Source organism: Crinia signifera, chromosome 4 (assembly GCF_055691185.1).
Source record: "Crinia signifera chromosome 4, ASM5569118v1, whole genome shotgun sequence".
NCBI lineage: Eukaryota > Metazoa > Chordata > Amphibia > Anura > Myobatrachidae > Crinia > Crinia signifera.
This window is the reverse complement of record NC_139220.1, coordinates 1,162,792-1,178,124: the sequence shown is the minus strand read 5'-3', so window position 1 is coordinate 1,178,124 and position 15,333 is coordinate 1,162,792. Positions and strand designations below refer to the sequence as shown.

The 15,333-nt window shown below is 49.0% G+C and overlaps 1 protein-coding gene across 8 annotated transcripts in view; it reads left to right on the top strand.

Moving 5' to 3' along the window:
- PTPRO (protein tyrosine phosphatase receptor type O) overlaps window positions 1–15,333 on the top strand; it is a 463,930-nt gene that overhangs the window by 319,746 nt on the left and 128,851 nt on the right. For all 8 annotated transcript variants that reach the window (XR_014473285.1, XM_083180720.1, XM_083180719.1 and 5 more), the window contains one exon: window positions 7,639–7,729. Coding sequence is in view for 7 of the 8 variants with exons in the window: in XM_083180720.1 (XP_083036846.1) it covers window positions 7,639–7,729 (91 nt within the window). In the remaining variant the exon portion in view is untranslated. The remainder of the gene's footprint in view (window positions 1–7,638; window positions 7,730–15,333) is intronic.

Genomic DNA, 15,333 nt, shown 5'->3' with positions numbered 1-15,333 from the left:
AAACCCCTGGTATAGTGGAATGCTTCAAGCAATTTTATCATCAATTATACAGTTCTAAACAAAAGTATACCCCAGAAGAAATTGTTAATTATTTGGCCGGAATTAAGCATCCCTCCCTGTCTGATGAGGCTAGAGAAAGGCTTGATGCCCCTATCACTTTAGAGGAAATTGAAGAAGCTTTAAGTTCGATTCCTATAGGTAAAGCCCCTGGGTTAGATGGGATCCCCCAGGAGTTATATAGGAAGTATAGTAGTTTTTTTGCCTCTACCTTTTGGACTCTCTTTGATGAATGTTATAAACTAGGGAAGCTCCCGGCATCGATGTCTGAGGCTCTTATAACCGTAATCTTAAAAAAAGATAAAAATCCCCGGGAAGTGGAGTCTTACAGACCTATATCCTTGTTGACCAACGATGTGAAGGTGCTGGCTAAGGTCCTCGCAAACAGATTGAATCTGGTTCTACCTGAGGTAATTCATAGTGACCAAGCAGGCTTTATGCCTGGAAGGTCCACTACTATGAATCTAAGAAGGCTGTTTTTGCATATACAGGCTCATCGGGAGGGATTGCAGGAGGAGGCTGTGATCTCTCTCGATGCGGCCAAAGCCTTTGATACTATAGAGTGGACATACCTATGGGAGGTAATGAAGTGGATAGGGATTGGACCGGTATTCATCAACTGGATAAGGATGTTATATCAGTCACCCAGTGCGAGGGTCTTGGTCAACAGCTTTGTATCTGATGGTTTCGAAATAACAAGAGGTACACGTCAGGGATGTCCGCTGTCACCAGATTTATTTGCATTGGCCATCGAGCCTCTGGCGTGCCTCATTAGGGATACCCCATCCCTTCGGGGCATTTATATTGGAACAAAGGAGGATCGAATAGCCTTGTACGCGGACGACCTTCTGTTGTTTGTACATAATCACGTGGAGGCAGTACCGGTGGTGATGGGGCTGGTAGAGAAGTTTGGGGGATATTCGGGCCTCAAGATCAACTGGGATAAATCTTTCATTCTCCCTATGGAAGGCCCGTGTCCGCCAAACACGGCCACTCCATCCCCAATTAGATGGGTCACAGAGTTCCAATACTTGGGTATTTGGATATCCCGAGATAATAAGAAGTTCATAAATCTGAATATCCTCCCGCAGTTAGAATTTATTAAGTCAAAAATCGTAGCATGGGCCCGGTTACCATTGACCGTCTCGGGTAGGGTCAATTTGGTTAAAATGGTGATACAGCCAAGAATACTTTATGTTATACAGCATTCACCCATATACCTGCCTCGCCGAATATTCCGACAGATTGAGGGGCTTATCTCTTCTTTAATTTGGTCCAATAGGAGACCTAGAATAAAATTGAAAACATTGATGCGATCGAAAGATGAGGCAGGCCTGGGGTTAACAAATTTTTGGCTGTATTACCTTACAGGGCAGTTGGCTCATATTAAACTGCTGATCCAGGAAGATCCCGGAGAAAGCAATTTTATAGAAGTGATTAGGATTCTCTCTTTGGGTCACTCCCCAATACAGCACTTCCTCAGTGGGAATTTGAAACGCAGCTGGCCACCAATTCTGCAGCAGCTGGTGTATGTATGGAGGCATATGGAAAGTTTATTGGAAACAAAGGGCTTAGACCCTGATATTCCACTTTACAATGCCAGAATCCTACCGGAGTTGGAGAAAATCCAGGCGATGAGGATGTGGCGTGAGCAGGGCATTCAGACGCTGGGACAGATTTTTGAAAATTCACAGCTTAAAAATTTTCAATCGTTAAAACTTGAGTTTACTCTTCCCAATAAATTTCTATTCAGTTATATTCAGTTGCGCCACGCCTGCAGCGTACAATTTAATAGCATCACCTACATACCAGAACTATCCCACACCAAGAAATTGTTAAATCGATGCCCCAACAGGCACCAGGTCGCTTTTCTACACAGGGCGCTTAACCAAGAATTTCAGAAAGATGAACTATTAGCCCTGAAAAACAAATGGGAGCAGGATTTAGGTCCCATTTCCATGGAAGGGTGGCGTCAGGCCCGGAATAATATTAGGTTAGCAACCTCACAAGTGCGCCTGCAGCAAATTCAACTATATATCTTTCACCGTACATATATGACATCAGAGGTATTATGTAGGATTGGTGGTAGAGCCGACTCTAATTGTCCTAAATGCCTGACAAACGTAGGGACATACTGGCATCTAATGTGGTCTTGCCCCAAGGTGACGCCTTTTTGGTGCTCCGTTATTCAAGAACTAGTATATAGAGGTGTTCCTAGAGAGTACTGCATACCATCAACTTGCATATTATCTATATTTAATGCTGTATTAATAGATAAGTTTCTTAAACAATTTATTATCATAGCTTTTTTAGCCGCTAAGGCTTGTATAGCCAGAAAGTGGCTGGCCGGAGAAGGTCCTGAGGTGGAGGCTTGGAGGTCTATGGTAAATGAGATCATGGCGCATGAAAAGTTTGTCTATTTAGCCAGAGGTTCCGAACCTACATTTTATAAGATATGGAAATACTGGAGAGCCTGAATGATTTTAAGGTAATTATAATTTTAGCTTACAGATGGTGTTGAGCTCTGGTCCCCCTGTTGAAGTCTTGGTTATAAATCAGCCTGCCTGGAACGGATTAGGAGGTGTGGGGGGGTAAATGGGTAGGTGGGAGGATAGGTTGTCTATGTTGGTTTTAAATTATCTGGAAATGGTGGTTAAGGTTTACTTTAAGAGATGGGAAGAATAAGGTTAGCGTATCCTGAAGGGGGTTTACTCCCACTTTGGCATGGGTCTCCAGGATGAATCATGACGAATGGAATATAGAGGGGTTCAACATGGGGACCTATGCTATGAAATTGAATATATGTTTGGAAATGCTATATAAAAATAAAATGTAAATCTTTGGGCGGATCCCCCCCACGCACATATTCTAGGATTGAATGGATATAGCAAAATCAGGTATGTGGGAGCAAGCTATTAATCTGAAATAGACTAAAACATACAGGATACATAACTAAATAGAAATTCATGCAATACGCAGGGAAGTCCATATAAACTATATAAAATAAACCTATACCAAGTGTGGCCGGTTAGCTCAGTTGGTTAGAGCGTGGTGCTAATAATAAAATAAACCTATACCCAGAAATTAGCATATCCCCTTAGTACGTAAAAGGCTGTGCCTGAAGTGGGTGGGGGGCACTCGCCCAAAGGTAAAAACACGTTGTTATACATAAAAAATAACAAATTCCCATGCGCTAAGATGATATTGTAAACCTTCCATCTTATCAAATGTCTGTCAAGATGTGTGTTGTTCTGTTTTTTTTATATATATATAAAATAAAAATAAAGTGGAAATTAAAAAAAAAAAAAAAAATAGTCTCTGTACAGTACTGCGGAATATGTGTGCGCTATATAATAACTGGTAATAATATTCTCAGTACAGCGCTGCGGAATATGTGTGCGCTATATAATAACTGGTAATAATATTCTCAGTACAGCGCTGCAGAATATGTGTGCGCTATATAATAACTGGTAGTAATATTCTCTGTACAGCGCTGCGGAATATGTATGCGTTATATAAGAAACTGTTCATAAATAAATAATAATATAGCAGATAACAGCACCTGGCAATGTTAGCAGCAAAGCCTGGCATGTAGGTCATACATATTTATAATGCCACTGACTAGTTCATATGTAATATGTAAGATCATGTTTTAAAGCAAAGGAAGAAACATTGCACTAAGAGAGTACATGTAAACACCAAAATTGCTGGTAAGCGTGCTAGTCAGGGCATCTGGATGATCAGAGAGTTGTACCCATAATATATGTGGTCTACAACTGGAGGTGGTAAGAATATAGAATATATCTCTTATATATTTAGCCAGATCTGTCACTCAACCCCTGTGTAGAACGTTCCTGTGTAGAACATTTTCAGGTGTATAACGTTCCACCCCCTTGACATCACCTCCCCTCGCCCAGCCAGGGCTACAGTACACGCCCACCATCCACCATTACTCCACAGCCACCATCCACCATTACTCCTGCACATCCCTACCCTCTGGCAGGACCCCCGCGACCCCCCTCCCGCGATTCGCGGGACCCCCCGCAACCCCCCTCCCGTGATTCGCGGGACCCTTGCGACCTCCCGCGATTCGCGGGACCCCCGCGACCCCCCTCCCGCAATTTGCGGGACCCCCGCAACCCCCCCCTCCCGCGAATCGCGGGACCCCCGCGACCCTCCCGCGAATCATGGGACCCCAGCGACCAACCCCTCCCGCGATTGGCGGGACCCCCGCAACCCCCCTCCCGTGATTCACGGGACCCCTGCGACCCCCCCTCCCGTGATTCGCGGGACCCCTGCGACCCCCCCTCCCGCGATTCGCGGGACCCCTGCGACCCCCCCTCCCGCGATTCGCGGGACCCCCGTGACCCTCCCGCGAATCGCGGGACCCCCGCGACCCCCCCTCCCGCGATTCGTGGGACCCCCCGCGACCACCCCCTCCCGCGATTCGTGGGACCCCCGCGACCCCCCTCCCGCGAAACGAAAAGGGGCAGGGGCACATGGGAGGAGACTGAGGTCCCTCCAGACCTCACAAGAACATCAGCATCACCTTCCGGGCCTCAGCTCCTGATGCTCAGCACCGTTAATCATTGTCACATCAGCAGCACTACCCCACTCCCATGCACAAAATACATGCCAGCCACAGGGGCCTAGAAAGAAGGGGGCCCAGGGGTACTGACCCCCGTCCACCCCCCACCCCCTTAATCAGGACCTTGGTGAGGCCAGGTAGAATTGTTACACCATATGCCCCAATGTCTCCCTAAATATATCAAAGTACAAACAAGCTAGTGTCTGCCTGGGGATCACCATGCTGTTGTGGTGGTGGGCATATTGCTATGTGGAAGCCTGGAGCTGCAACTCCATCCACCTGATTGTTAATATGACACTAGTTCCCCATCCACCATGGCCCTGCACTGTAATTCCCCCCCCTCCCACCTGATACTGCCCCCTCATCATGTACTACCACCACCTGATACTGCCCCCTCTGCATGTTCTACCTCCACCTGATTCTGCCCCCTCTGCATGTTCTACCACCACCTGATACTGCTCCCTCTTTATGTACTACCCCCACCTAATACTGCCCACTGCATGTTCTACCAACACCTGATACTGCCGACTCTGCATGTTCTACCTCCACCTGATTCTGCCCCCACTGCATGTACTACCTCCACCTAATACTGCCCCCTCTGCATGTTCTACCACCACCTGATACTGCCCCCTCTGCAATTACTACCTCCACCTAAAACTGCCCACTCTGCATGTTCTACCACCACCTGATACTGCCCACTCTGCATGTACTACCTCCACCTAATACTGCCCCCCTGCAGTGGCGGATTAAGCATGGGGCGACAGGGGCGGTTGCCCTGGGGCCCCCACACATAAGGGGCCCCCACACCGGCACTTCTGCCAGTGTGGGGCTCCTGTCACCCCGTGCTTGAGCAGTGGGATCGGAGAGCGCAGGCGGGCTGGCACAGCGCAGATGGGCAGGGGGTCCTTGCAATGGTCTGGGCAGTCAGCGACAGGGTCCCTGTCGCAGATGGGAAGTCAGCAGCGGGGTCCCTGCAGCGGATGGGAACTAGTAGCCAATACCACTACTAGTTCCCATCTGCTGCCGGGACGCCGCCGCTAACTTCTCATACACTGCAGGGATCACAGTGCTGACTGCTCAGACCCCCAGTGCTGCCCAGGTACCTCCCTGGAGGGGGGGATGTGTCTGCGGTGGGGGGGGGGGGGTGTCTGTGGGGGCCCCTACAATTTTGTTGTCCAGGGCCCCCACAGACATTAATCCACCCCTGCCCCTCTGCATGTTCTACCACCACCTGATACTGCCCCCTCTGCATGTACTACCCCCATCTGATACTTCTCCTTCTGCATGTTCTTACACCACCTGATACTGCTCCATCTGCACGTTCTACCACCACCTGATACTGCCCCCTCTGCATGTACTACCCCCATCTGATACTTCTCCTTCTGCATGTTCTTACACCACCTGATACTGCTCCATCTGCACGTTCTACCACCACCTGATACTGCCCCCTCTGCATGTACTACCCCCATCTGATACTTCTCCTTCTGCATGTTCTTACACCACCTGATACTGCTCCATCTGCATGTTCTACCTCCACCTGATACTGCTCCTTCTGCATGTTCTACCACCACCTGATACTGCCCCCTCTGCATGTACTACCTCCACCTAACACTGCTCCTTCTGCATGTTCTACCACCACATGATACTGCCCCCTCTGCATGTTCTACCACCACCTGATACTGCTCCTTCTGCATGTTCTACCACCACCTGATACTGCCCCCTCTGCATGTACTACCCCCACCTTACTAACACTGCCCCCTCTGCATGTACTACACCCACCTAATACTGCTCATTCTCCATGTTCTACCACCACCTAATACTGCCCCCTCAGCATGTACTACCCCCCACCTAATACTGCCCCATCTGCATGTACTACCCCATCTGATACTGCTCCTTCTGCATGTTCTACCACCACCTGATACTGCCCCCTCTGCATGTACTACCCCCATCTGATACTTCTCCTTCTGCATGTTCTTACACCACCTGATACTGCTCCATCTGCACGTTCTACCACCACCTGATACTGCCCCCTCTGCATGTACTACCCCCATCTGATACTTCTCCTTCTGCATGTTCTTACACCACCTGATACTGCTCCATCTGCATGTTCTACCTCCACCTGATACTGCTCCTTCTGCATGTTCTACCACCACCTGATACTGCCCCCTCTGCATGTACTACCTCCACCTAACACTGCTCCTTCTGCATGTTCTACCACCACCTGATACTGCCACCTCTGCATGTTCTACCACCACCTGATACTGCTCCTTCTGCATGTTCTACCACCACCTGAAACTGCCCCCTCTGCATGTACTACCCCCACCTTACTAACACTGCCCCCTCTGCATGTACTACCCCCACCTAATACTGCTCATTCTCCATGTTCTACCACCACCTAATACTGCCCCCTCTGCATGTACTACCCCCACCTAATACTGCCCCATCTGCATGTACTACCCCATCTGATACTGCTCCTTCTGCATGTTCTACCACCACCTGATACTGCCCCCTCTGCATGTTCTACCACCACCTCATACTGCCCCCTCTGCATATACTACCCCCACCTAACACTGCTCATTCTCCATGTTCTACCACCACCTGATACTGCCCCCTCTGCATGTTCTGCTCCAACCTGTTGCTACTCTGGGGCCATTTACAGATGGAGCACTTGTCATCCTGTCAGACTGTTGGGATCCCGAGGCACATCACCACTGCTTGTGATCTGTGTTAAATGTAGTTGATGGGATCGCATATTGTAGTGGTATGGTCCCGCCCAGATCGCATTAAATATGCAATCCATAATAAATGTGCCCTCTGTATGCAGTTGCTAAGTGTCTGAGGATCAGGTGATGGTAATGTGTGACGTGGAGCAAGAGGCTGTAGCCACTGTATTATTGTCAGCACTGTTTGTTTATTCTGGATTCTAAATGGTCTCTTTCTCTAATTCCTGTCCCCTATGTCTGCACCAACAACACACTGCATGTCTCCTCAAGGAACTGAAAATGATTGGTCTTGATATACCGCATTGTGCCGCAGACCTGCCAGCAAACAGATGCAAGAACCGCTACACAAACATATTACCGTGTAAGTGCCACCACGATTTGTCCTCTTACTGCTTGTGGATTCCATGTGATTATCAGACATTAACTCACTTATGGGGGTGATCCGTGGATATAACCTAGGAATTAACATTTACTGGTGGTGGCTGCTACCAGGGCCCATTATATGCAGTTCCTGCAGCTGTCATGTACACACCACTATTGTTCTTCTGTTCAGCTGGTGCTGTAAGTTTCCAGATGGTCACGCATCGAACAACGAGAGTAAGACGCCGCTAATGTCAAAATATAACGTGAAATCATAATAATGACAATCAGAAAGACATTGAAAGAGAACGTTTTTAAAGAGAATGACTTTAAAAAGAATAATATTAATAATAATGAGATTGCCACTTAAACAGTTCACTGCACCTGAAAGGCTATAACACAGAATGTCTGCCAGGTGGAGCTACATACATACATACACATATATATATATATATATATATATATATAATTTTCCTTAAGGAGGCACTCTTTGGATAAAGCTTTGAAGCAGGTAAGCAATGTAGTATATTTAATTCCGGGTGCCTTCCATAAAAGTAGCGGGTGAGCGGTACTCTGTGTATAGCCAGTGGGACGGCGGCACTCCAAAGAAAAAACACCAGAGACAGGCTTAGGTAAACCGACGTTTCAAGACCGTCAGGTCTTTTTATCAAGGTGCAAAAGAGATAAAGAACAAGTGGGACATAACGTACATAAATACCTTAGAGACCCGTTCACGTCTCCTGCCGCAGCTCCCCGGGCGCCTAATGGTGACGTCATCGCGTTGGAGCGTCACAGGAGACGCGAAGTGATCCTGTGCAAACAACGAGAAACAGTGAACCAATGACAAAAGTGTAAGGGTAACCATGGTAATGGCACCCAAACAATAATAAACACGTATTTAAAAACAGCGAAATTGACATATAAAACAGTAGTAGGAAGACGGATAAAGTTACCAATAATGCATTAACATAAGAATACAGGCTATGACTCTTTTGCTTACATAGCGATATATAAATGTCTTCCCTCATACAGAAGAGATGCACAGATGTAGGGAGACAGAGGCAGCAGCAAATATTTAAAACATCAAAGGAAGCAAGACAACCCCAGGTGCTCGTTTAAGCCCCTGGGGGCCAGTGTGTCCAGGCGATGAATCCACCTGCACTCAGCTCGTAACAGCACAAGAGACCTGTCACCCCCTCTCTTGAGGGGGGGGACATGTACGATTATGCGGTATCTGAGCGAGGTAAGAGGGTGTCGCGCCTGCGCGAAGTGTCGCGCCACTGGTTGTTCGCTGGATCCAGACTCAATAGCTGCCTTGATGGCCGACCTATGGGCTGCTGCCCTTTCCTTGAAGGAACAGTCGGTTTTGCCAACATAGTGTCGGCCACAAGGACAGCTAATGAGATATACCACAAATCCTTACACTTTTGTCATTGGTTCACTGTTTCTCGTTGTTTGCACAGGATCACTTCGCGTCTCCTGTGACGCTCCAACGCGATGACGTCACCATTAGGCGCCCGGGGAGCTGCGGCAGGAGACGTGAACGGGTCTCTAAGGTATTTATGTACGTTATGTCCCACTTGTTCTTTATCTCTTTTGCACCTTGATAAAAAGACCTGACGGTCTTGAAACGTCGGTTTACCTAAGCCTGTCTCTGGTGTTTTTTCTTTGGAGTGCCGCCGTCCCACTGGCTATATATATATATATATATATATATATATATATATATATATATATATATATATATATATATATATATATATATATATATATATATATATATATATATATATATATATATATATATATATATATATATATATATATAAAAGCACTTACCCCCTCTTACAGGAAAGGATTGGAACCAGCACACGGATATGAAGTGAAAGAAAAAACGTGGTTTATTGTACAAGCATTATTGCACAACAGACAGCTGTTCACACATATATATATATATATATATATATATATATATATATATATATATATATATATATATATATATATATATACATACACTAAACTGTAGTCCTTGATGCAAAACACAGTTCCTATGTTTGGATAAAGGTCCCACGAAGAACAAATCCTCACTAGTGGATTAGGGCCCTATTTTAGTGTGCACACTACCTTTATATAGGCCAGAAAAGGTTAACGGTCCTCACATGAGGGACAGACAAGCTCCCGTTCCCTAGGGTAACTCCCTGTTGGAAATGCAGAAAACAGGCTGTAGGGGTAGCCTTATTACAACAATGGCCCCTGCGATGGGGTCAGTGGCCCTGCAAGTGGCTGATAGAAGTAATAGGGTCAGTGGCCCTGCAAGTGGCTGGTAGGGGCGATGGAGAGTTCCCTTTTGGCTGGGGCAACATGACTACTGAGCCGCCGGGGCATGAAAAGACCCTGACAGTATGGGTCTGACTGGTGCCTCCAGATGGTGGGCAATGTCCACAGGGTCACTGGCTACACAGTAGGAAGGGAGTCTGCGGGAGTTGGACAGACCCTGTCCTGTATATGGGGCTGCTGGGCACTCTCCTGGTGATAGCCCACAGTATAAGTGAAAGTGGAGTGAAGGAGGGTGTCAAAGGGGAGCACGGTGAGGGTGGCAAGTATGCAGGCCAGTGGTGTAGAACATAAAGTACCTGTGTACCCCGCTGCAGTAGCCGGCTCCGGCCGGTCGCGACTCCTGGTTATCCTGGGGTGTTCTGCCGGCTGGCTCCCTTCTCCTCCACGGCAGCGGCTCCCTCTGCTGCAGCTGGCTGTGTCTCTTCTGCAGTGGCGGCTTCTCCAGTGCCAGCCCTGGTCTCCGGGGGTCACGGCTGGTATGTACGCTTGGGGTTCCTGCTGTGCCGTCTCTCCTGCACCTGGGTCCGTCCTCTGCCCGGCGCGCCCTGTCAGGTCACCCAGCAGTGTCTTGGTGTGGCTGTCAATCACCGCCGCTGCAGCCTGGGTCAGTGTGCGGTCAGCGGCTTCCTCCTGCAACCCGCTGCTCTCCTTGCTCTGGCTTCGAGTCACACACACAGGGCTGTACACCGGGGGTAGAGCTAATTTCGGCATTAGCACAGAGACACCCGTCTGATACCGGCATTAGCACATTCACAGACACAGGGCTGTACACCAGGGGAAGGGCTGATACCAGCATTAGCAAAGTCACAGGCACAGGGCTGTACACCGGGGAAGGGCTGATACCGGCATTAGCACACAGGGCCTTATTCTGGTTGGTGCCGTCGGACCATGAACGGTTGGATCTGGCTTTTTTTTTCGTCTGCACATAGCGTATATTTCGCTATGCGCATGTGCGGTGACCGCACACCGCTCACGGACGGGTCTCTCCGTGCGAAAAAGCTTGTCCGTAAGAGCACAATCATTGTGGGCGGCATGTGGGCGTTTTTATGGGAGCGGCCGGAATTATGAGGAAAAATGGGCGTAAACATGGGCGTACACGGGGGTGTGCACACAAAAAGCACGGTGCCACAACCGCCTCAATCGGCGAACGCACCGTGCATTTTGGACCAAAAACAGGCGGACGCCAAAGAGTGCTCCTGACCACCCCTAGAGATACCATATGAGAGCGGACGCCTAGGTCTGCTAATTAACGCAGAATACAAGTAAATTACATACACCTGAATGCAATAAGCAATGCTGCAGCCTATTAAGTGAAATGCCTCATTTCACTAGCTGCAAGCCACACACACCCCAGAAATACATAGTAAGGTTCTCTTTCTACACTTCTCACCATGTAAAGGTTTTTTTTTTTTTTTAAGTACTATTAATCCAAATAGACCTTTCTATATGTCCAGGTAGTTATTTTTTAACTATCTACACCCTTACTGAAGGTGTGTTTTACATATTTACAAAGCAGGAGACACAATTCATAGGAGTCGACATGTGTCAACTTTTTTTTCACTGCAACACAAACATACAAGTCTATTTTATTTTTTGAACACATCGACCACGTCTAACACCAACAATGAGTTATTGGGACACCATTTCTACTTGCAATGTTGGTATACTTAGTATAATTAAGTAATTGTCATAATTATACTTCAAAGGGAATATTTGCAGGCCAATAAATATGTGAAGTGTACGCCACGTGCTCGGACGCACATCCTCTCACGATCGGGGAGACACGCTAAGTCTCCGAGTGAAGAAGGCTGAGACCCGCCCGTGCACGTTGGCGTACGCTCATATGTACGCCAGTTGTCGGTGGCAGAGGGCTGAGATCCGTCCATGCACGGCAGCGTACGCTCAGATGTATGCCACTCCCCTTTGGCAGTGTCTGAGACCGTCCATGTGCGGCTGTTCTGTGGGCGGACTTCCGCTCACCGTGAGAGTGCGGAAAACGCTCGGTGTTCATGTCCGTACGCACGTTTCACCGATCCGATCAGAATAAGGCCCACAGTAACAGATGCACGGCTGTACACCAGGGGAAGGGCTGATACCGGCATTAGCACAGTGAGACACAGGGCTGTACACTGGGGGAAGGGCTGATACCGGCATTAGCACAGTGAGACACAGGGCTGTACACCGGAGGAAGGGCTGATACCGGCATTAGCACAGTGAGACACAGGGCTGTACACCGGAGGAAGGGCTGATACCGGCATTAGCACAGTGAGACACAGGGCTGTACACCGGAGGAAGGGCTGATACCGGCATTAGCACAGTGAGACACAGGGCTGTACACTGGGGGTAGGGCTGATACCGGCATTAGCACAGTGAGACACAGGGCTGTACACCGGGGGAAGGGCTGATACCGGCATTAGCACACAGTCACAGACATACGGCTGTACACCAGGGGAAGGGCTGATACCGGCATTAGCACAGTGAGACACAGGGCTGTACACTGGGGGAAGGGCTGATACCGGCATTAGCACACAGTCACAGACATACGGCTGTACACCAGGGGAAGGGCTGATACCGGCATTAGCACACAGTCACAGACATACGGCTGTACACCAGGGGAAGGGCTGATACCGGCATTAGCACACAGTCACAGACATACGGCTGTACACCAGGGGAAGGGCTGATACCGGCATTAGCACAGTGAGACACAGGGCTGTACACTGGGGGAAGGGCTGATACCGGCTTTAGCACAGTGAGACACAGGGCTGTACACCAGGGGAAGGGCTGATACCGGCATTAGCACACAGTCACACATCTGTACACCAGGGAAAGGACTGATTCTGGCATTAGCACAGTCAGACACAGGACTGTACACTGGGGGAAGGGCTGATACCGGCATTAGCACACAGTCACAGACATACGGCTGTACACCGGAGGAAGGGCTGGTACCGGCAGTAGCACACAGTCACACGTCTGTACCCCAGGGGAAGGGCTGATACCGCCAGTAGCACACAGTCACAGATGCAAGGCTATACACAGCGGAAAGGGCTCATACTGGCATAAACCTCTGAGCGTCTGATGCTCCCGCCATACTTTTACCCCTAAAGAGACTAAGAAACCCCACCCCCTTAAACGTCCTCCATCCCTCCCTTCCCTTTCCACCTGCTCCCCTTTTTCCTGGAATAACCAAACAGAGTCATTTATTTATGGCGAATTAAAGGTCACATTTATTAATCAGATTACAATATAATCGTAATCGCTTAGGTGGCAAAGAAAGCACTGCGGTCCACCAGCCCTCGAACGTAACTGAATCAAGCTGACCGTGGGGGGGGCCCATGGACCCTTTCTCGCAACTGAAACCGGTTACCGACCTGGGTCCTCAACTTGCCCCCCCCCCCCGACGCCAGGCCTTTTGAGATCTGCACCCCCTTTATTGGGTGCCTCCGCTTCCTGGCGCCACACTTTGGCTGGCCCGCAGGTACTTCCGCCAACGCTAGGTTCTCAGAACCGTAGCCCGCCACCTTACCATGACCTTCCCTCACCCTATGACTCAAACCTTCATAACGACCCTCTGCACACAAATTACATAAAATTACCAACCACAGGAGCCCTTCCGCTCAGGCAGGGTGTTAGCTATGCATCAATTCCTTTCTCCCAGACCTGATGTACTTCTTGTAGCTAGCTGAGCACCACCTCCCGATGCATTTTATCTTTTCCTCCGAACACCCTGCTTCGAACGCTGTGGTGGCTGCACCAATTCTAAACGAGTGCGTACCATACTGCTTTTCCTGCCAACAGTTAGCCTTCACACATCACTTAAGCAGGATTTTAAATAGGTATACAGTGAGTGGGGACTCATCCGCGTGCGCCAAAAAGGCCTCAGACCCTCCGTTACCCTTGTTGGCTCTGAGCGCCAAGTATTCTTTTACCAACCTAACGGGGCAGGTCTCTGGGTTGCTTCCTTGCCGCAATGCCACCCATTTTCCTTTGCCTTGTTGGTCTGTCTTAGACCTGTGTCTCTTGCAGGCCATCACCGTTCCGCTCACTGATACATTGCCCGCCAACATGCCTGACCCCTTGCAAGCTTTTGATGCAGCCACCAGCTCGCTAACGCTAAATGCCCCATGGAATGCCATTGTGAATGCTGCCATGAGCAATGCTGTTTCAAACACCCCTTTGCCCATGTCTTTTGCTGCCGCCATGAGCTGCCCCATCATTGTCTCTGTAATGTGCCGGCTAGTATCAGGCTCCGCCTGCCCCAACCTTTCATCATTCAGCTGATGGTAAAGCTCTTTGTAATGTCCTCCTCCCCTGCTACTTTTGTAAAGAAAGCAATGGCTGCCAGTGGTACCCTAAATTGCGCCCTAGACTTCTCGTCTTTGTACATTCCCCACAGGAATTCTTTTTGCGCTTCGTTTTCCCGCTTACCCTCCTTCGCTGCTGTTTTCTTATGTTTCCCCCATTCCTCCCAAGCTACTCTGTAGCTTCTCCATGTCACAGGCGCTATCGAGTCTTTCACCAGCTTGTTCACGCCATCTTGACAACCTGCCATAAATTAGGTGGACATGTTAAACCTTGCAGCTGCGCATGAGGTGCCGCTTCCCACTTTCCCCTTGAGAGGGCATCCGCTATGATGTTATCTACCCCTGGGATGCGCTTGGCACGAAAGTTAATGTTGTGCCGCAGGCAAACCAATACCAAATACCTGATCAGATTGATCGCTGGTACTCTGCCTGTTGACCGCCTGGACCACCCCCAGGTTGTCACACCAGAAGGATATTTCCTTGTTGGCTAACCAGCTACTCCACAACTCCACCGCTACTGTGATCGGGAACAGCTCTAGCAGCAGCATGTTCCTGGTCAGCCCTGCTCCGACCCAGCTCTGCGGCCACTGGGATGCGCACCATTCTCCCTCGAGATATGCCCCGAATCCCCAAGACCCTGCGGCATCGGTGTACATCTGCAGCCTCTTTCTCGCCACAGGTGGTTCCGGCAAGATGCGAATACCATTGAATTCCCTTAGAAATGTCTCCCACATCAACATGTCTTCTCTGATTTCTGTTGTCAGCTTAATCAGATGATGCAGCTTACTTACCCCTGCTGTGGCCCTTTCCTGTTTATGGCAGAAGATTCTGCCCATAGGAATAACCCTGCATGCGAAATTCAGTGACCCCCACAACGATTGGAGCTGTTTTAGTGTAATCTTGTTAGTTCTGGCATGCTCTCCAATAATCTGCCTCATAATGCCAGCAACCTTGTCCTCTGGTA